Source organism: Homalodisca vitripennis, chromosome 2, assembly GCF_021130785.1.
Source record: "Homalodisca vitripennis isolate AUS2020 chromosome 2, UT_GWSS_2.1, whole genome shotgun sequence".
In the NCBI taxonomy this organism is placed as follows: Eukaryota; Metazoa; Arthropoda; class Insecta; order Hemiptera; family Cicadellidae; genus Homalodisca; species Homalodisca vitripennis.
This window is the reverse complement of record NC_060208.1, coordinates 188,138,178-188,162,365: the sequence shown is the minus strand read 5'-3', so window position 1 is coordinate 188,162,365 and position 24,188 is coordinate 188,138,178. Positions and strand designations below refer to the sequence as shown.

Here is a 24,188-nt window from a genome sequence, read left to right as displayed (position 1 = left end):
TGCTATTGTATGTTCCCCTGGAGACATCCCGCGCCCACTGTCCGTGTAAGGAGCTGTCGCCGACCCAGCCTTGACCGGTATCTGTCTGCCGGCTGTGGTTCTGCGGTCGGTCTCCGGTTCTATTCTGTTCCCGGTCACGTCAGATGACCGCCCGCGTTCTGCGAACCTCCCCGGTTAGCAATGGCCCCGATAATGGTGACAGCCTTGTACAGAGGCTCATTGCTGGTTCTCGGACAAAGCCATCTCAAATCGGAAGTCACAAGTCGGGATTCCACTTTGTGTCGGTGATTAATACGTATCCATATAAGTCTTGATTGAGGTTTATTTAGCAGACTTGATTTCCTCTTACATATAAAAAGAACCCTTCTTATCTGTTTTCTGTTTAGAACATGAATTGTAGTGGTAAACAAGTGATATTACTCACTCATCAAGTGGTTTAGAATTGAATGCACATTATTGTGAATTATTGATTAATTCCGTTTTTTGTGTGGATTCCGGACTAATGTAGATTTTTTTCTCAGTTATATTGGCCACCATTGAGATATACCTTTAAAAATTGATATAGTTTAGAAATAAATAATTGGACGTAATGTTACCTAATTAGTGTGCATCCACTTCTTGTATATGAAGGGTAAAGATATTACACTACTTTAGTTTTAACATGACATTTCTTCTGCTAAGTTTCATATACAGGGCGAAGAGAGTTTATAACTTGAATTAGCAAATAAATCTATCATTGTTATATTAATGTCATAATATAATATCTCATTTTATAATAATGACTGACAAAACAGTTCGTGTTTAAATTTAACCTGTCCAATGTTACAAGATCCCTAAGTTACATCACTGTTCTACGTCGACTATCCGGAAATGTACCTTACTGAAAAAATGCCAAAATTGAATAAACGACCACCGTGTAACTTTACCAAACTATACTAATTTTTATTATTTTTTGTATCTTTTCTCAATTTGCCGTTTTTTAGTGTTAGGCTTCCAAAATCATGTATTTAGTGGCCGTATATTGAGTTTATTATACGCATGCCACGTTTGGTAGTATTTACTTATTATTAATCAAGTCAAAATCTCCGTGGTGAAAATATACACACACTTTTGCTCAGAAAATTTCCCCCAAAACAAATAATTAACAACGTTAGAATTTTTCCATTGTTCTGAGCGCAATGCTCGCGTGTGTTCAAAATTTCACGCTTCTTGATCAATGGAAAGTGACCGATAATTCTCAGTCAGTCAGTCAGTAGGGTAAAGGGTCACAGGCCGTTCAGAGTTATATAATAGTAATAAAATATTAGTGACTTATAAGCGTATACAACAGTATTACTGTAGTTAAGTATAAGCAGTATTTACAAAACTGATATTTGTGATTCAGTAAATTGCAAGCAAAAATTGCACTCCTGACCTATGACCTTATACGAGATAATTTACTTTTTGTAACTATCTATAACAAGTGCGAACATTAGCTATAAATACGAATTGTGTAATGGTTAACCTATACGCATGACTGTATTCGTGTCCCAATATGGCAATATGGACTTTAAAAATTCGTTTTACATTCCCAAATTGTTTGCCTCCCGATATTTTAACCCATTTCCTCTCACCAAGAACATAAACAATTGGGATAGCTACAATTACAAAATTATTATTTGGGACGAGTAAGTAAATAAATAACGGATTTATTTTGGGGAACATTTTATTATTTGACAGGGTTTTAATATAAATTATCATAATGTAAAACAAACAATACTCTAATGTTATAAATAAATTTGCAACGTGGATTGACATAAATCCTAAATTATGGACCCTCCAACAAATAAATCAATAAACAGAGTAGAGTTAAAAATGTAACTCTACAGGGTGTCTCCCGAGTAATCCGACACACTTCTTATCAAAATAATGAAAAAAGTGCATATAAAATATGTCCCGAAGCGATTTTGTTTAGCAAACTATGGCTAGCATAATGGTTCCCTCGATTTTCTGGGAAAGGACGGAAATATGTTATACTAATCTTTTTTAATTATTTTGATGAGAGGAAACCACTTGAGAAGTTTGTCGGGTTAATCGTAGGACACTGTGTATATAGTTTTTTAGTATGTTGCCAACGCATTTTGCATTATGATTTTTAGTAATAAGTTGTAATAGAAATTTTGATAATTTTAGTTTAAACCACATGATCCTCCTGGTATAGGACAATCCGGTATAGTGAATTAACTGTGTTACATCATGTTCTCATCGCATTAGTCTCAGGGAGATGTGGGTTAATCTGTAATATCAACTTTGTAGCAAACTAAACTTCTAAGGATTCTTTTTGGGGATTGCTGACCAGGGTGACTGATCAGAAATCGGTTTGTCGGAACTAGTGGACTAGAAACGAAGAAGTTAAACGACAATCGGAAGCGCGGTTGTACAGTAGATTGATCACCCAAACTGACACGCTCATGTGAACCATCGTGACCATGTGAACCATGTTTGATGCCGTAAAGTTGGTAGTTGGTACATATACTTCTTAGACATTCTATCTGGCAAATGAAGATGCTGGAAACACCCAAATATGTCCCAAGTTGTTTGTTCTTGCGTTGTTGACTGGGATAGCTTCTACGAAAATATGGTCCATACTAGATACTACTGCAATAGTAATGATAGTTTTGGTGGTGAGCGCCTAAAGTGGATCGGTTAAGACTAAACTGGTAAGGGTATGGAAAATCCCTCCTGCACACCCTTGAGGGACCCGAGATGAAGCGCTATTTTATTTTATTGGGGTACCGACTTCGGGCCTTGAGCGCACGCATCGAGTAGTTACCCCCCACGGAATTGGGAAATTGACACATCATATTTTCAGTGAATTTTGCCGTCAATTAATAGCCCTTGTCTCATGTCTGATGCACGGTCTGTGTAGACACTGTGATGAAGTACCAAATGGGTTTTATTCGTGTCAGATACACCCATCGTCTTCCCAATGCACTCTTTTATTGGCTTTATTTCCATAAATTAACCCAGACAACAGGAAAGCTACTTAACATTCGTTATTGCGTTTTGGATTCAATTTTAGATGTATAATACATTAGGAGAATGTTTGGAGGTTTATAATTAAATAACGGAATTAATCCATGCAATACTCATTAAGTAAAACTAGATGTTTCAAAGAAAGTACCATTTAAAGAACCCATCCTATAATTTAGTACATATTTCAGTAATGTGTATCATTTAGTTAAGCGGTTTCATTTACTTCTCCCGTTAGCATTCCCGATCAGGTTTTTAAAAACCCCCCCACTTAGTCCAACTCAGTAATAGTGAAATTTCGTACAAACCAAAATTTTCGTGACTGTCTTATATTTTAAACATGTTAACTCAGTAAATGGTAGGAAGCATATTTTTCCAGTGCGGATTCGCTAATGAGAAGAACGTCCTGTACCCTCTATCCCACGGCTTCGAGTCTCTAAATTACCTTAACGAATAGCGGCACGTATACGAGTATGTACTATAAATAATCAGATCAGTACTTCTTCTCTTAGTTGCATCATTAATTTAAGGCATTGCTTTTTGTAAATCTTGTACACAATTTCTCCAGTCTTGGAAAAAAACGTATTTGGTGATTGAAAGATATAACTTTTCAATTTATAATGTAAAATATTACCTTATCACCCTTATCAGTTAATGGCCTAATATTTTTTAAGCATTACTATGCTTATTAATAAGCTCCTCCGGTTTTATCATGTATAAGCACAAACTGAAATTAAAGTTACATGGGATGGATCTACTTAACGACAAACGTCAATGCTACAAAAATACGCATTAAAATAACCGAACACTCCTCCGTCCAACCACAACCGAAAGCAAATCCAGACCGCCAAATCTTTTTGTGAGAACCGCTATTGGCTCCCGACACGCTTGGCCAGTTTCACATTTCACTACTTCTTGGCCACATTTTGACTACTTAAAAACAATCCTGCTGCTACCATTTCATCGTTCTTTATCTGCAAGAATGTAGTCTTTAAAATACGGAACTTACAGTACTTAACTGTAGCAACAATTAGATTATTGAAAATGTTTCTAAGACTGCTATACTTTCAATGCACACTCCTTTCATTTCCCTATAGTAACTCAAGTATTAGCCAACAGTAGTGTATTATTGACGTGAATGCTTAGTTCTTATAATTTTTCACCATGACGGGAAAATCTTTAAAAATCCAGAACAATTTCGAATATTATTATCATGTAAATTTATATTAATTGTTATATAAAATATACTATATATAAGTAGATAATATGTCAGTCCTAGACCTTTGAGACAGACAGTAAATCAATGTAATATCTCTGTATAAATGTAAAACATTAACACGAAGAACGTAAAAACGTAAATATACATATAAATACTGATCTCTTTACAAAACTAATTATATGTAAATTAACATTTATTTAACGTCTTTACATCCTTCGCGTTAATGTTTTACGTTTATACAGAGATTTTACATTGATTTACTGTCTGTCACAAACGTAGTCTGGGACTGACATATTATTATCTACGTATTTATATAAAAACTCTTATATTATATTTATACTAATTTATATAATGGTATAATATTATATTAATAAGCAATAATATAATAGGCGTATATAGTATTTTTAGATCAAAATGTATATATTTCTAAGTTTTTTAATGTTTAAAGTCAACTGACTGAGTACTTTGGCACAAACTGAAGGTCTTTGTCATTTTTAGTTTTAGGTATTCGAACCGAAACATTAAATTGATCACAGTTAAAAATGTATGTATTGCGTGAAAATACAGAAAAGTGTAACTAAGTATTGCAAGCATGTTTAAGATTACAATTTTGTCATTTTTGTTGGTACTTAAAAGTCTCAGTATGACGTTGATTCTAGAATCATTTCCTAAGTTCATATTAATCTAGAAACATTTCCTAAGTTCACATTAAAATAGAAATATTTCAAACGTTCAAGTTTCTACCTGCAACTGTCGAAAAATTAGCAAAGTCTTCACCGTCCTGTATATATAAAAAAGTGTCAGATCTATTACACAGAATAATACATAAATTTCTCAATGGTGACTTGGGATAAGTGAATTAAGTTTTTCCCGTAAATTTCAATAAATTTATTTTGTTTTCAGTTACAGTATTAGTACTAATTAATACTTTTTTTCAGCGTTGAATGTATACTGAGCCAGTATAATTTAAAGGAAAGTTTAGAACGGATAATCTTCTAAACATCATAAAAATGCTGGCATATCAATCGGTCGCGTAATTTCTATTTTAAACACAATATGCAATGATGCACGCCGTTTGAGAAAATACAAAGACTTTCGTTATAGCAAAGAGATAAGTTTTGAGCGTTTTTATGATGCAGAAGACATAAACCGCGTGAATCACTGATAGAAGTCGTGTGGCACTCCTGCTGCAGTCAAGTACTTGAAAAATTAAACACCTGGTGAGGTTTCACATCTCCGATGTTTTTACCTTAATCGCACTTGGAAATATTTCAGCTAACAGAGTCAACTTTTAAATTTAATATTGAGACAGATAAAGCAAAAATAATATACTCGGATTATATGTAATTTATAATTTATAACCGGAGGTTGTTTTGTTCTCTGTTGTATTTAATTTCACTATTTTTGAGAGCATTGTCACTATTATAAGAGTTTTTATTTTAATGGTTGAACATTTGATAAACTATTGAAACCTTTGAAAATATCGCCCTCTGTTCACTTACCGAAAATGAATATTTTTGTCTGTATAAAGCAGGAAGAATTTGAAAACATTCTACACTGTCAGCATTAGAAAACTCAATTGAATATAACAAGTTTTAAAATCGCGTACCATTTATTTATTGGGGGTTTCAATTTCAAATTACAGCAAAACTTCAATTATTTAAATTGATGTACAACATTCCACTTTATTAAGTTATTCTGTATAAATTGTACTGTATGACTATTTTTAAACGGACATTTCCTAAAAAATCTAACACCTATATAGTTTTAACTGAACAAATAATATGATTTTGTATCAAGTTCTCATAACGATTCTACACCATAAAAAATTGAACCGAAATAGTATAACGTCTAACCATAGGTTTTATTTGTTTTTAAAGCAGCATTATCCTTTTAAGTAGCGGCTGATGTGGGCTGATTCTGAGAGTAGGCTGGTCTGTTTCAGCGTGGGTAGTGACGGAGTGGGAGCGGGGAGAGAGGCTCCTTCAGCCGGGGAACTTGCTGGGAGCCGTCAGTGTAGCAGCAGCCAGCAGCAGTGACAGTGACAGTGCGCGCCATGAGTGACGACGCGCGGCGAACAGTGACCGAAACGTCGACGGCCGCGACCGCGACTACAGTGGAACAGTCTAAGACAACCAAAAGTTCAGTGATCAGTGGTTCCAAAGTGACAGTGTCCTCTTCCTCCTCGTCCCCCGTAAAGGACGCTAAACCTGGTAAGTCTTCCACACCCGATAAGAAACTCTTGGCAGGCAAGAAGAAGAAGCAGGATAAGGAGGTAAAGATAGTCGGGGGTAAATATATTAAAACAATTGTTGAAGACGAAGGGGACGATTCTGTCAGAATTGTTGAGCTTCCGTCAGATTACCCTTCTCCAGACACCACTCTCGCCGAGGGAGACGTGTATGTTACTAGGTATATCGTTGACGAGTCCGGTACACAGAGTCCACACTTGTTGCGTTCCATATCGGTACCGTATGATACTAGCGATGTAATTTTCTCTCCAACAGTGACTTCCAGTACCGATGGGGTTGAATCAAAAATCAAAACTGTAACTCATGAACGTTTTGATCAAAATGGAAAAGCTGAAGGGTTTCGTAAAACTTATTCTGGAGTCGCTCCCAGTGACGGTGTAGCCGTTGACTTAAAACAACAACCTGAAACGTACAAGGTCCAACATCCTCCCAGTGTGAAAATGGTTGGGGGTAAAATAATAAAGCTGTCATCAAGTGATTATGATGACTCAGCAAATTTTATTGCTATGGAAAGAGGACAAAATGTGGTTCAGTCTAGGTCTTCCGATAAATCCTATGTGCATTCCTCTGTCCAGGAAACTTCTCGGAAATCGGATTCATTCGTTTCCTCTAGGGAAGTGTCTTCTTCGGACAAAATTTTTTCTGAATCTCAAGTCGTTCATAATTTGGCTCATGAAAATGTTATCAATGTACACGGAAGAACTAGTGGAATGACACAACATCAGATAACAAAAGGTTCTAGCTTAAATGATACTATCAATGTTTCATCTTCAAGTCAAGAGTTGTCCTCAAAATCAGAATCCTTTGTTTCTAAGAGTACATCTTCCCAAGATATTTCGTCTTTCGATAACAAAACAATTCAAAAATCTATATCAGACAAAACTAATGTAGGAGTAGAAAGAAAGTCCAATGATTCTGTTAGTGTAAGAGATCAGCAAATACTAAGCAAGGACCATAAGTCACAGTCTTCTCAAAGTATAGTCTCTCAAACATCTGCTAGCAAGAAGACATCGGCTGTGTCTTCTACAGTGGCACAATCTTCTAAGAGTATATCTAGTGTTAAAACTGGAGGGAAAGTCATCAGAACTTCTCAAGTGTATGTGATCGATTCTAAAGGTAATAAAAAGCTGGTCTCACAAGATAAGAGTGAAGACAATGTGCCTTCTGAAGAAAAACAAATCGTTGACGAGTATGCATCTGTTCAGTCTGATCAGCAAATTTCTGTAGAGGAAAGCTACTCATCTACATTAGCTCACCAAGCATCAAAAGACAGTAAGATTGGTTCAAAATCCATCATCAGCCAGTCTAAATTTGATGAATCTGCAATTTCTAAAGAGCTTAATAAATCAATTAGTTCAACTAGTGTAACTGAATCGCGCAATGAGTCGTTACAAAGCTCAGTGTCTTCAACAACTCACAGTTCTCAACGAGTCATCAGTGACTCAAACTTATCTAATGTTCCTGGTGTTAGATATATCACTGTGCCAACAGCAGATGGTAAAGGTCAAGTTGTTGAGGAGGTTGTAAGGATGATTGGAGGTAAGATTGTCAAAAGCAGAAAAATAGTAGAGGGCCCTATTCCACCTACTGCTACAGAAGGAACAGGTCAGTCTTACTTTATTAACGAAAGTGGAGAAAAAGTGTATGTGATTAGTCAGCCAATAAACGAAAACATTTCTCAACATGAACGATTAAACACTAGTGATTCATCTAATATGCAAGAGTCTAGTAAAACATTCATCATCAATGAAAAGGGAGAACGTTTCTTATTTGATGATAAGATATCAGATATATCCCATATTGATAAACACGATAATACAATAACACGTACAGAGGTCGATGCAGATGGATTTTCCCGCACCATGAATGATAATGTTACAAAAGTGTTTAGTGACGAAAGTAATGAGCATGTAGAGAGTAGAACAGTGGATAAAAAATACACAAGTGGTACTTCAAACATTGTGTCTTCATCATCTCAGAAAACAAAGAGTGGTCTATCATCCCATATGACTGGGGGGCAGATAATCAGAACAAAAACTGTTATTGTCGATGGAAAACCAATTACAACAACTTATGTTGAAGATATACCTGGAACAACAATGTATGAGGAAGAACATACTTCAGAAAAATCTGAAATCATTCCTGGCACTAAAACATCTAAAGCTATTAAAGAAAGTTCATTCGATGATACAGTTACTTCATCGTCTGGGTTAGTTCGTAAACAAAATTACAGAACGGAAGAAGTCGTGAAAATGGTAGGAGGGAAACTTGTAAAAACCACCCGAGTAATATACGACGAACCAGCCGATGTATCTGATGCAGCACATGAGAAACATTCAACTGTAACATCAACAAAAACTATTCAAAACTTGTCACATGAAACCCCCCTGAAGGAATCAAGAGATTTAAGAGATATCTCCCGTAATACAGTAAAAGAGTTCAGACATGGAGACCAAGATAATATTACAGAAAGTGTACATAGTACTGAAGAGACAAGGTCAGACTATGGCGAAAAAAGTACAAGCCAAAGTTATAGAAGCGTGTCCTCTAAAGTTGCTGTAGAAGAAAGTACAAGTACAACATCAGAGAGCATTGACCAACAACACTACAGTACTAAAACATCTGTATTTGACAAAAACAGACAAATAGAAAAGAATGAAAATATTAGTAGAAAATATGGTATTGAAGAGTCAACCACATTTCATGACATGACTGAAGGGAAGCACTCAGATGAAAAGCCAGGACTTCAAAAGAATGTTCAATATAACCGCGAAATAAAAGCAAAAGAAACGCTAGGAACTGAAAAAATTATAACTGGACTTCAAAAAACATCAGAAGTAGTGAAAATGGTAGGGGGAAAGCTAGTCAAAACGATGGTAATAGTAGATGATGCAAGGGCTACCAACGAACAAGAGGGTCACATTACTACTTATGGAAAAAATCCTCTTCCAGCTGCTGGAAAACAACCGAAAGGAGATAGGATTGTAAGTATAGAGCCTTTTGATAAATATCCAGATGAGGAAGAACCAACTGAAAAATATCCTAGTAGTACGTATGGAAAACCAAGAGATAAACCACATGGTATCCAACCAGATAAAAAGTCACGAAAACCTGCTGAACCTGAAGATTTGTTTTTAAAATCTAGAAAACCATCTGAAACTGACTTTAATACGTCTGAAACTACTCACACGACAGAAGTCGTGAAAATGGTGGGTGGGAAATTAGTGAAAACAACAGTTTTCGTGGACGATAGAAGAGTCACTGATGAAACTGAATCTCACGTAACTACATTTGAGAAAAAACCACTTCCAGCCGCTGGCAAACCAAGTAAACCAGTTGACAAGTTTGGAAAGCCTATAGAAGAAGAAAAGATACCGAAGGAACCCACTGACAAGAAACCGAAAAATGAAAAAGAAGAACCGTCCGGAAAACCAGCAGCTGGTGTTCCTAGCAAACCTAAATCGAAACCTGAAGACCAGATAAAAATGGTTGAGCCATATGACAAATATCCAAAAGATGGGAAAGAACACACTAAGAAATCTCCTGCTGGGACACCTGGAAAACCAAGAGATAAACCAGATAGTTTTCAACCCGATAAAAAGTCACGAAAACCTGGTGAACCAGAAGATTTATTTTTGGAACCCAGAAAATCATCCGATACAGACTTTATTACGTCTGAAACTACTCACACTACAGAAGTTATGAAAATGGTTGGAGGGAAATTAGTGAAAACCACTGTTTTCGTAGAAGATAGAAGAAGCACAGATGAAACGGAATCTCATCACACTACAGTCACCAAAAAACCACTCCCAGCTGCTGGGAAACCAAGTAAACCAGTGGACAAGTTTGGAAGGCCAATAGAAGATAACAAGCATCCAACAAAGGAACTCTCATCAAAGAAACCACAAGAAAAAGAGGAAATGTACAAAACTGCAGCATTTGATAGTCCTATGGTAACAAAACAACCGAAAGGAGATAGGATTGTAAGTATAGAGCCATTTGATAAATATCCAGATGAGAAAGAACCAACTGAAAAATCTCCTAGTAGTACGTACGGAAAACCAAGAGATAAACCACAAGGTATCCAACCAGATAAAAAGTCACAAAAACCTAGTGAACCTGAAGATTTGTTTGTAAAACCAAGAGAACCATCTGAAACTGACTTTACTACGTCTGAAACTACTCACACGACAGAAGTTGTGAAAATGGTGGGTGGGAAATTAGTGAAAACAACAGTTTTCGTGGACGATAGAAGAGTCACTGATGAAACTGAATCTCACGTAACTACATTTGAGAAGAAACCACTTCCGGCCGCTGGTAAACCAAGTAAACCAGTTGACAAGTTTGGAAAGCCTCTAGAAGAAGAAAAGATACCGAAGGAACCCACTGACAAGAAACCGAAAAAAGAAAAAGAAGAACCATCCGGAAAACCAGCAGCTGGTGTTCCTAGTAAACCTAAATCGAAACCTGAAGATCAGATAAAAATGGTTGAGCCATATGAAAAGCATCCAAAAGATGATAAAGAACCTACAAAGAAATCTCCTGCTGGGACACCTGGAAAACCAAGAGATAAACCAGAAGATTTGTTTTTGGAACCAAGAAAACCATCCGAAACTGACTATACTACATCTGAAACTACTCACACGACAGAAGTCGTAAAAATGGTGGGTGGGAAATTAGTGAAAACAACAGTTTTCGTGGACGATAGAAGAGTCACTGATGAAACTGAATCTCACGTAACTACATTTGAGAAGAAACCACTTCCAGCCGCTGGAAAACCAAGTAAACCAGTTGACAAGTTTGGAAAGCCTATAGAAGAAGATGAGGCACCGAAGAAACCCATCGACAAGAAACCGAAAAAAGGAAAAGAAGAACCATCCGGAAAACCAGCAGCTGGTGTTCCTAGCAAACCTAAATCGATACCTGAAGACCAGATAAAAATGGTTGAGCCATATGGCAAATATCCAAAAGATGAGAAAGAACCTACAAAGAAATCTCCTGCTGGGACACCTGGAAAACCAAGAGACAAACCAGATAGTTTACAACCCGATAAAAAGTCACGAAAACCTGGTGAACCAGAAGATTTATTTTTGGAACCCAGAAAATCATCCGATACAGACTTTATTACGTCTGAAACTACTCACACTACAGAAGTTATGAAAATGGTTGGTGGGAAATTAGTGAAAACCACTGTTTTCGTAGAAGATAGAAGAAGCACAGATGAAACGGAATCTCATCACACTACAGTCATCAAAAAAACACTCCCAGCTGCTGGGAAACCAAGTAAACCAGTGGACAAGTTTGGAAGGCCAATAGAAGATAACAAGCATCCAACAAAGGAACTCACATCAATAAAACCACAAAAAAAAGAGGAATTGTACAAAACTTCAGCACCTGAGAGTCCTAAGGAAACAAAACAACCGAAAGGAGATAGGATTGTAAGTATAGAGCCTTTTGATAAATATCCAGATGAGAAAGAACCAACTGAAAAATCTCCTAGTAGAACGTACGGAAAACCAAGAGATAAACCACAAGGTATCCAACCAGATAAAAAGTCACGAAAACCTGGTGAACCTGAAGATTTGTTTGTAAAACCAAGAGAACCATCTGAAACTGACTTTACTACGTCTGAAACTACTCACACGACAGAAGTTGTGAAAATGGTGGGTGGGAAATTAGTGAAAACAACCGTTTTCGTGGACGATAGAAGAGTCACTGATGAAACTGAATCTCACGTAACTACATTTGAGAAGAAACCACATCCAGCCGCTGGTAAACCAAGTAAACCAGTTGACAAGTTTGGAAAGCCTGTAGAAGAAGAAAAGATACCGAAGGAACCCACTGACAAGAAACCGAAAAAAGAAAAAGAAGAACCATCCGGAAAACCAGCAGCTGGTGTTCCTAGCAAACCTAAATCGATACCTGAAGACCAGATAAAAATGGTTGAGCCATATGACAAATATCCAAAAGATGAGAAAGAACCTACAAAGAAATCTCCTGCTGGGACACCTGGAAAACCAAGAGATAAACCAGATAGTTTACAACCCGATAAAAAGTCACGAAAACCTGGTGAACCAGAAGATTTATTTTTGGAACCCAAAAAATCATCCGATACAGACTTTATTACGTCTGAAACTACTCACACTACAGAAGTTATGAAAATGGTTGGTGGGAAATTAGTGAAAACCACTGTTTTCGTAGAAGATAGAAGAAGCACAGATGAAACGGAATCTCATCACACTACAGTCATCAAAAAACCACTCCCAGCTGCTGGGAAACCAAGTAAACCAGTGGACAAGTTTGGAAGGCCAATAGAAGATAACAAGCATCCAATAAAGGAACTCACATCAATAAAACCACAAGAAAAAGAGGAATTGTACAAAACTTCAGCACCTGATAGTCCTAAGGAAACAAAACAACCGAAAGGAGATAGGATTGTAAGTATAGAGCCTTTTGATAAATATCCAGATGAGAAAGAGCCAACTGAAAAATCTCCTAGTAGAACGTACGGAAAACCAAGAGATAAACCACAAGGTATCCAACCAGATAAAAAGTCACGAAAACCTGGTGAACCTGAAGATTTATTTGTAAAACCAAGAGAACCATCTGAAACTGACTATACTACATCTGAAACTACTCACACGGCAGAAGTTGTGAAAATGGTGGGTGGGAAATTAGTGAAAACAACAGTTTTCGTAGATGATAGAAGAGTCACTGATGAAACTGAATCTCACGTAACCACATTTGAGAAGAAACCACTTCCAGCCGCTGGTAAACCAAGTAAACCAGTTGACAAGTTTGGAAAACCTGTAGAAGAAGATAAGATACCGAAGGAACCCACTGACAAGAAACCGAAAAAAGAAAAAGAAGAACCATCCGGAAAACCAGCAGCTGGTGTTCCTAGTAAACCTAAATCGAAACCTGAAGATCAGATAAAAATGGTTGAGCCATATGAAAAACATCCAAAAGATGATAAAGAACCTACAAAGAAATCTCCAGCTGGGACACCTGGAAAACCAAGAGATAAACCAGAAGATTTGTTTTTGGAACCAAGAAAACCATCTGACACTGACTATACTACATCTGAAACTACTCACACGACAGAAGTTGTGAAAATGGTGGGTGGGAAATTAGTGAAAACAACATTTTTCGTGGACGATAGAAGAGTCACTGATGAAACTGAATCTCACGTAACTACATTTGAGAAGAAACCACTTCCAGCCGCTGGTAAACCAAGTAAACCAGTTGACAAGTTTGGAAAGCCTGTAGAAGAAGATAAGATACCGAAGGAACCCACTGACAAGAAACCTAAAAAAGAAAAGGAAGAACCATCCGGAAAACCAGCAGCTGGTGTTCCTAGTAAACCTAAATCGAAACCTGAAGATCAGATAAAAATGGTTGAGCCATATGAAAAACATCCAAAAGATGATAAAGAACCTACAAAGAAATCTACTGCTGGGACACCTGGAAAACCAAGAGATAAACCAGAAGATTTGTTTTTGGAACCAAGAAAACCATCTGACACTGACTATACTACATCTGAAACTACTCACACGACAGAAGTTGTGAAAATGGTGGGTGGGAAATTAGTGAAAACAACAGTTTTCGTGGACGATAGAAGAGTCACTGATGAAACTGAATCTCACGTAACTACATTTGAGAAGAAACCACTTCCAGCCGCTGGTAAACCAAGTAAACCAGTTGACAAGTTTGGAAAGCCTGTAGAAGAAGATAAGATACCGAAGGAACCCACTGACAAGAAACCTAAAAAAGAAAAGGAAGAACCATCCGGAAAACCAGCAGCTGGTGTTCCTAGTAAACCTAAATCGAAACCTGAAGATCAGATAAAAATGGTTGAGCCATATGAAAAACATCCAAAAGATGATAAAGAACCTACAAAGAAATCTCCTGCTGGGACACCTGGAAAACCAAGAGATAAACCAGAAGATTTGTTTTTGGAACCAAGAAAACCATCTGACACTGACTATACTACATCTGAAACTACTCACACGACAGAAGTTGTGAAAATGGTGGGTGGGAAAGTAGTGAAAACAACAGTTTTCGTGGACGATAGAAGAGTCACTGATGAAACTGAATCTCACGTAACTACATTTGAGAAGAAACCACTTCCAGCCGCTGGTAAACCAAGTAAACCAGTTGACAAGTTTGGAAAGCCTGTAGAAGAAGATAAGACACCGAAGGAACCCACTGACAAGAAACCTAAAAAAGAAAAGGAAGAACCATCCGGAAAACCAGCAGCTGGTGTTCCTAGTAAACCTAAATCGAAACCTGAAGATCAGATAAAAATGGTTGAGCCATATGAAAAACATCCAAAAGATGATAAAGAACCTACAAAGAAATCTCCTGCTGGGACACCTGGAAAACCAAGAGATAAACCAGAAGATTTGTTTTTGGAACCAAGAAAACCATCTGACACTGACTATACTACATCTGAAACTACTCACACGACAGAAGTTGTGAAAATGGTGGGTGGGAAATTAGTGAAAACAACCGTTTTCGTGGACGATAGAAGAGTCACTGATGAAACTGAATCTCACATAACTACATTTGAGAAGAAACCACTTCCAGCCGCTGGTAAACCAAGTAAACCAGTTGACAAGTTTGGAAAGCCTGTAGAAGAAGATAAGATACCGAAGGAACCCACTGACAAGAAACCTAAAAAAGAAAAGGAAGAACCATCCGGAAAACCAGCAGCTGGTGTTCCTAGTAAACCTAAATCGAAACCTGAAGATCAGATAAAAATGGTTGAGCCATATGAAAAACATCCAAAAGATGATAAAGAACCTACAAAGAAATCTCCTGCTGGGACACCTGGAAAACCAAGAGATAAACCAGAAGATTTGTTTTTGGAACCAAGAAAACCATCTGACACTGACTATACTACATCTGAAACTACTCACACGACAGAAGTTATGAAAATGGTGGGTGGGAAATTAGTGAAAACAACCGTTTTCGTGGACGATAGAAGAGTCACTGATGAAACTGAATCTCACATAACTACATTTGAGAAGAAACCACTTCCAGCCGCTGGTAAACCAAGTAAACCAGTTGACAAGTTTGGAAAGCCTGTAGAAGAAGATAAGATACCGAAGGAACCCACTGACAAGAAACCTAAAAAAGAAAAGGAAGAACCATCCGGAAAACCAGCAGCTGGTGTTCCTAGTAAACCTAAATCGAAACCTGAAGATCAGATAAAAATAGTTGAGCCATATGAAAAACATCCAAAAAATGATAAAGAACCTACAAAGAAATCTCCAGCTGGGACACCTGGAAAACCAAGAGATAAACCAGATGGTTTTCAACCAGATAAAAAGTCAAGAAAACCTGGTGAACCTGAAGATTTGTTTTTGGAACCAAGAAAACCATCTGACACTGACTATACTACATCTGAAACTACTCACACGACAGAAGTTGTGAAAATGGTGGGTGGGAAATTAGTGAAAACAACAGTTTTCGTGGACGATAGAAGAGTCACTGATGAAACTGAATCTCACGTAACTACATTTGAGAAGAAACCACTTCCAGCCGCTGGTAAACCAAGTAAACCAGTTGACAAGTTTGGAAAGCCTGTAGAAGAAGATAAGATACCGAAGGAACCCACTGACAAGAAACCTAAAAAAGAAAAGGAAGAACCATCCGGAAAACCAGCAGCTGGTGTTCCTAGTAAACCTAAATCGAAACCTGAAGATCAGATAAAAATGGTTGAGCCATATGAAAAACATCCAAAAGATGATAAAGAACCTACAAAGAAATCTCCTGCTGGGACACCTGGAAAACCAAGAGATAAACCAGAAGATTTGTTTTTGGAACCAAGAAAACCATCTGACACTGACTATACTACATCTGAAACTACTCACACGACAGAAGTTGTGAAAATGGTGGGTGGGAAAGTAGTGAAAACAACAGTTTTCGTGGACGATAGAAGAGTCACTGATGAAACTGAATCTCACGTAACTACATTTGAGAAGAAACCACTTCCAGCCGCTGGTAAACCAAGTAAACCAGTTGACAAGTTTGGAAAGCCTGTAGAAGAAGATAAGACACCGAAGGAACCCACTGACAAGAAACCTAAAAAAGAAAAGGAAGAACCATCCGGAAAACCAGCAGCTGGTGTTCCTAGTAAACCTAAATCGAAACCTGAAGATCAGATAAAAATGGTTGAGCCATATGAAAAACATCCAAAAGATGATAAAGAACCTACAAAGAAATCTCCTGCTGGGACACCTGGAAAACCAAGAGATAAACCAGAAGATTTGTTTTTGGAACCAAGAAAACCATCTGACACTGACTATACTACATCTGAAACTACTCACACGACAGAAGTTGTGAAAATGGTGGGTGGGAAATTAGTGAAAACAACCGTTTTCGTGGACGATAGAAGAGTCACTGATGAAACTGAATCTCACATAACTACATTTGAGAAGAAACCACTTCCAGCCGCTGGTAAACCAAGTAAACCAGTTGACAAGTTTGGAAAGCCTGTAGAAGAAGATAAGATACCGAAGGAACCCACTGACAAGAAACCTAAAAAAGAAAAGGAAGAACCATCCGGAAAACCAGCAGCTGGTGTTCCTAGTAAACCTAAATCGAAACCTGAAGATCAGATTAATAAGTTTGAGCCACTTTATAAACATCCAACTGATACCATAGAACCAACAAAGAAATCGGGGGCTCCTGGAGCTTTCTCTGAGAGACCTAAATTGCCTGAAAAGCCTAAACAACCTGCTGGAAAACCAAGTCAACCTATCGATAAATTTGGAAGACCTTTAGACTTATTTGAAGAACCTAAACAGCCCCAGAAACCTCAAATTGATAGGTCTAAAGAGCCTGAGGACAGAATTGTTCCTCTACCGAAAGATGAACCCGACAGAGTGTCAGTGGTAGGGACTCATATCCAGACATCGAAGACGTCAACTTCATCGACTGTTGTCCAAGAAGCCACTTCTGCCTCAACTGAATCTATTATAAGGAAAGGTGTGAGGAGAATCATAACTGACAAGGGTGTCGTGGAGGAGATTTTGCCAGAGACAGTAGTTATTCGTAAAACTAGTGATGCAGAAGATATCCGCAAGCAATCATTTGTTGTCCACGAGGACACCAAGGTTGGTACCACAGTATACACAACTCATAAGGATGTTAGAGAAATTCAACCAAAGGATAAAAAACCATTGGAGGACAGGCCTAAGGAACCGAAAGAACCAAAGGATAAGAAACCGAAAGAACCAACCGAGTTGAAGGAGAAGAAGCCTAAGGAACCCAAGGAGCCTAAACCGGCGAAGGAGCAATGCATCTGCGAGATTTGCACTTGTGGGTGAGTATCTTGTTTATTTCTATTTAGTTTTAATTTTAATAATGTTAAGTTGTTATTTAGAGATATATTTAGAATATATAATTCAAATTTTGGCAGTTCTTAAGCTCACTGGATTATAATGATTATTTAATGATTTATTTCTTGATTATGTTCCTTCTTTTATAACTTCATATAAACAAACAAATAATCAATACATATTTATGTAGGTTTTTAAGATTATAGTGATGATTAATCTATTCTAATCTATTATCGACACTTACTTTACAAACACGTCGTCAATATATGCTGACCACGCAAATAATGAAATATTGTCTGCATCCTAATATATTTTGTAAATAGAGTAGAAGAAGAAAAGATATATCCCACTTTGTACTATCGTTTGTGCCAAAATAAAATTTGGCGTTCATATAATTTAAATACTTTTACATCAAATAATTTTTTTTTTTTTTTCAGGTAATAGATATCTTGAAGAAAGTCTTAGTGGTCTTGTAGGATATAAAAAATTTAAATTTTTGTTAGCTAACAAATCTTATTATTAGCATTAAAATAATGCCTGCAGAAATCACCTTTTTCTGATTTTTCAGAAAGACCTTAGCACTTTGGCGTTACTATGTAGTGTATTCTTAAAGTTTGTGCTAATGAAAATATGTTCAAAAACATAATAATCATTATGTTTTTTTTTCTTTTTGTTCCTTTTACGAAAATAATTTGGGGAAGGAAGAATTAAAATTGGAAATATGTAATCTCTATCTAGTAATCATCATATTAAAGAGTATAGATTACAGAAGAATTGTTGTTTATAACAGCAAAGTCGTTTTAATTTTAATTTTTATAATTTAGAATTTTCTTACTTCAGTTAAACAATATAGCCACGTTTCAAACTAAAATTGCAGAAATTTGAATTAAATTTGGCAATGCTCACCATAATATTTAATATTATATTTAAATATGGTAGTTTATTTCCCTCTTATAAAACTACATATTAGTTATTGTACATCTAAAATACCAAACAAGTTACAAATGTTAATCGTATATGGGTACAACTTCTTTGAAGAAGCTTTAAATTTTGTTTTAACTTTTATTGCAAAATCACAAAATACTGAGAAACTTTTCTCGAAGTGTTTATTTCGTTTTTATTGTTCAACTGAAGGCAAGTGTTTATTTCGTGATTGACAAATTAAATGTAGTAAGTTAAATTTAATTTTTTTGCGTTATTTATGTGACCAAAGATCTGGATTGGCATTCAAATGTGTTGAGTACCTCCGACCAATTTCTGGAAGAATTAGTCGGATTTGCGATTTTCTAAAGCTAATTCTTAAACTGTCCCCTTTTTGTGTAGACTGTTATAGTAGTAGTTTTCATCAGTAGAAGCAAAAGTGATTGTTTTCGAAGCGCAATCGTCTTACGAGCGAGTCGAAGGCGATTGTGGAATACAACGTTTTTTATCATACGAAAAACAAAATTAAAATTTCATTTAATTTTTATTATACAATAACACAACATATTAATACTGTAAATTTTACCTATAAAAGGCTATGTTTTGTGCATTTACCTTTACCGAAACAATAACAAAGTTTGAGGTTACCGCACTGAAAAACTTTGTGCGCACAGCTAATTCTTCAGGATCTCTTTATAAGGTAACAAAAACTAATCACTTTATGGAACAACTTGAGTATAAAAAAAAACAGCTGTTATTTGTACAGTACGATAAAAACTGTTATCATATCATTACGTTTTATATAACACCTTACTGTGACACTAGTCACGTAAATACTTAGGGGCTGACTTTGTGTCCACCACTGTCCATGTGTTAAACTATGATACATATCTAGCTGCGGAATACTTGAAGTTACAGTCCGTTATTGACGATGCGATAGATGGTTTCGTGGAGAATAGAATGCTTAAATAATTATATTAGTTGTGTAAAAAGACTGTACTTGGCCCCTTCATCAGGGGTCAAACTCTGTATATAACATGAGGTCAAGTAACAAATTTAAAAAAATTTGCTTTAATCAAATCATGTATATGTGGTCAACGTTATGTGTTATAATTTGGCATCTGAAGAAGATATTAGATACCATCTCCCAAAACGTAATTCGTTTTTTAGCACTTTAACGGTGGCAAATGACAGCAATTTATATTGAACCATATAACCTGAAAATTCAATTACGTCATACATAAGGAGTTTAAAACAGAGTTTCATTATTAAAAACTACATTTTCAAATTATTTGTATACACCGGTTCTTTGTTTGAAGTTTGTTTTTGACGATAGAAGGATTGTGAAGGAAACAGGATTTTCCGGACATTGGCCATCGCTCAGTGATACAAAAAAAGTCAGTAACACTATGTTTCGAGATGTGCAATCTGATCTCTTCTTCAGGTAAATAACTAACCTAACACACAATTACAAACTAGGTTAAAATAATCTGGTATGGATTGTTTATGTTAATCTAGTTTGTAATTATGTGTTATGTTAGTTATTTTCCTGAAGAAGACATCAGATTTCAGATCTCAAAACGTAGTGTTACTGATTGTTTTATATCATTGAACGATGTAAAATGTCCGGAAAATCCTTTTTCCTTCACATATTCCGTTTCGGTAAATCTTAAGCTCAGCGACTACCGCTCCGATCGCCGTAATTTTTTGCATTCTAACACAGGTTAACGTAATTTCACCGAAAAAAATAGTCCCGATTATCGCCGTAGCCGTTTACTCCCCCCCCCAAAAAAAAATTTGGAAAAAATAAAATTAAAAAAACCTGACTGACAGTGCATTTATTCGTTTTTTTGTGTTATTAGTTCGTAGGGCACGTAATTTCACCGAAAAAAGTTGTCCCGATTATCGCCGTAGCCGTTTACTCACCCCCCAAAAAAAACTTGGAAAAAAAAATTTAAAAAACCTGACTGACAATGCATTTATTCGTTTTTTTGGTGTTATTAGTTCGTAGGGTAGTAGTCCATGTAGGCTACTATTCTAGTATAAACTCGTCTTATCTTATCAGTAATAAACGCGCGCCGCTTATCTTTTGCCTGTAATGAAATCTGCGTTAGTTCTGTCTGAGTGTTGTGTGTGTAAGCAGTCATGCGTGATCTGGGCTTGGACTTTGCAAGCTCGAGTTAATTTTTTTTTCTAAAAGAGCAAGCAGCGCGAAGCGCTGCGCAGCGGGCAAGCATCGCGTGATCTGAATTTTGAATAGGCAAGCTAGGGTCTTTTTAGCGTGTACAAGAACCATCGCAAGCCATGTCAATAACTTCACTAATTATTCCTTGTCCATGTGGGTTTGTTTGTGTACGTCTGGCGGTCAATCGAAGCCGTCCTATAGGTCACGTGACCCGTCCGGCCAATCGGAAACCTTCCTGTTTGTCACGTGGCTACTGTCAATTCATCAAAACGTCCATGGTCGGCCATTGTTTTTAGTTTGATAGTCGAAAATCTTGTTATTTATGCGTTTTGTATTGCCAACATTGTACTGCCGTAAAACTGGTTTTTATATGTTAGCGATAATCGGGACTATTTTTTTCGGTGAAATTACGTTAACCTGTGTTAGTACGAAAAACCTTACGGCGATCGGAGCGGTAGTCGCTGATCTTAATATTTACCTCCGTTTCTTACAAAATAGCACACATAATCATAATTGATTTACATCCTAGGTGTTACAATTTTCTGCTCGTTGTTAGTCACTGATTTTCAACCCCTACTAATTATTAAGCAATGCGGTTTAACTAGCTGACTATATATAGGCCTACATAAAAATCTGTGTTTAAGATATCATTCCATCGTTAATAAAATGAATGATGTCACTGAACGATAACCTTCGCGGAAGGATTCAACATTGACCGCAGCGTAATATTCTATGCAATTCCGTGTAGATATGCTTACACGTCGATTACTTAACAAGTTATTATAAGCAGCTGATCCATTGTGACGTCATTTCTCGTAACTGGTTTTTCTGTGAAGGATACGACATTCGTATTGCTGCAGTATAATGCTAGTAACAATAATTGTCCAGAGTTCACACTAGAATATTCAAATGGAAAACGTATTTCCTTTAAAGAACATTTAGGAGTAAATTAAAGTAACATGTAATTTTCAGGTTAGCATCATAGTAGCTGATACGTTTCATAAAAAACAAAGAGTGTAAGCATACTCAAAGAAAGTGCCCCGACTTGTTATAATGTAGTTGAAAACTGCTAAATCAGCTTGGTGACAAGGAGCTTTACCCTTCCTTCGCCCTCTCTTTACTGCCTCTGTCCGACAATGTTAATTCAGAATTTTGATTAAAGCTGTTACTGATTTTATTTCCCGATGTCTTGCTCTGCCTCTTATTTGGAAGACTGTTTCCAGTTTCTCCACAAACCGCTAAAAAAATTCGGAGAGTCAGATTTTCATGTAATAGATAAAAGAATTTGGAACGCAAGTTGTTATATTTGAAATAAGTAACTCTTCAAATGTTGCAGAGCCAGTATTCATAATCAAATGTTCTTTGATAGAACATGAATAGTTTTGTTATTGAGGTACACCACAGTTATAGAAGTAGTTTTCTTAATTTGATACTGACTAATTCTTTTACTCTGTAAAACTCAACCTATTTTGTGTTTAACATTTTTTTAAGTTCAATAAGGAAAATATAGGAATTACGGCATTTTTAATCATTTCTATTTCTATTTCCCTGCCACCTTTTTTCATCTCAATCATACTTGAACACTCATTTTCATTTTCGGAAACAAGTTACCTACGTTGCCCTTGTCGTCTTAAAGAGAATATGCGACAAATGCATGTTTTAATCACAGTTGAATTGGATTCACTGATTTGGATTACAACCCCCATAATATAGGCGACATAGCAATGATCTAAAAATAGAAGCGAGTACTCAAATTTGGCCAAAATACAAACTTAATTTTTTTTAGTCATAGTTTTGTTGGTAATCGTCATATTTAGAGCCGAAATCTTTATTCAACTGCCAAGTTCACTCTGTAATGACCATCTCATGTTTTTAAATATAGCCGATACGCATGAAAATACTATTTAGTTTGTCCGTTATTAATGCTGGTCGATCATATCAAGACAAAGATTGTCAAATAAAACGCTTAATTACGAAAGCTCAACATACAGGTATACCTTACAGGTACCTACCCTTTAAAACGTAAAATCTGAAAAACACCTTCAACACAAATGAAGCTGAATATTTTGAGGTTTAATATTGTTCTTATAGGTCAGATTTGTTCTACGGGTGATTTCAATATGTTACTGTCGGCTCTGAAAAATGTGTTCTAAGCTATTTTTTATGATGAGTGTCGTCTTAAAAATAACTTATAACACATTTTTCAGATGACGCTCTATCTTCTCGGACGTTCCTCGCATACTAAATACATTGAAAGGAAACTCTTCTGACAATGAACCCTACAATCGAGAACGTCGGTTGTATTCTCTCTTTGTTTGTCGGTTGATTAGTTTCGATTGTGGGGTCTCTCCTCAGACAGCCCCGGCTCTCCTTGCCTCGGGCGGTTACTTCATACGTCATCAAACCGTTCAAGCGATGACGTCAGAGTTATTTGATCTGTAACAAGTTAAACCTAAAACACGTAACTAGCGACAGAAAGTTCGAAGAGGTTCGATAATACAGGATCAATTACTATCCATACCAAGACGTCGAATTGAGATTAGTAACTAGGACGATTCAAAATATGTGGCTATTGTTGTCCCGTCAATAGTAGCCCTAGGCTTGGCCATCGGAACATGCTGTGAACGGGTGTTAAAGTGAGGCTTCGTTGTTTTATTTTTTTAAGTACAGGATTCTTTAGACAAGCTATCCACAAAGTTTGAGTTTTATGGTTGGAAATAATGCCTTTGAGGATGTTACATGTGCTTGAGGTTCTAATAGAGTAACTTAATAAACAAAAACTAAATAACTACAACTAAATAATAACAATAATAATTACAACCAGTAATTAAAATAATTAAAATAAATATACTATAATAAATACTAATACATTTTTTAGTAAAATATTTTAAACCTTAGTAATCTTTTCATTAAACAGTAATCTATAATTCAGTTTTCTCAAACGTGTCACCTTTGGTATGAGATAAATTTTTATTGTTTTATATGCAATAAAATTTCTTTCACTACACTCGTGTTGAAGGAAACACAGTTAGGTACAGTTTAAAGACTGTGAAATGTAAGGTTTGGGTTCCAATTCTCGAGGATTTCAAATGTTAACGTGTATTATTATTATGATAATAGACGTATTACAATTATTATTATTAATAATACTAATATTATAGTAATATTATTATTATTACGAATTAGTATTACTATTATATTATGCTACACATAATGTTAAAGGTCTTTCTAAAGCAAACACTTTGTTGAAA

The 24,188-nt window shown here is 36.2% G+C and overlaps 1 protein-coding gene across 1 annotated transcript in view; it reads left to right on the top strand.

Moving 5' to 3' along the window:
- LOC124355175 (titin-like) overlaps positions 1 to 24,188 on the top strand; it is a 96,202-nt gene that overhangs the window by 15,628 nt on the left and 56,386 nt on the right. Inside the window, 1 exon segment of the mRNA XM_046806177.1 lies at positions 6,177 to 17,815. Coding sequence (XP_046662133.1) covers positions 6,288 to 17,815 — 11,528 coding nt within the window. The 5' untranslated portion in view covers positions 6,177 to 6,287.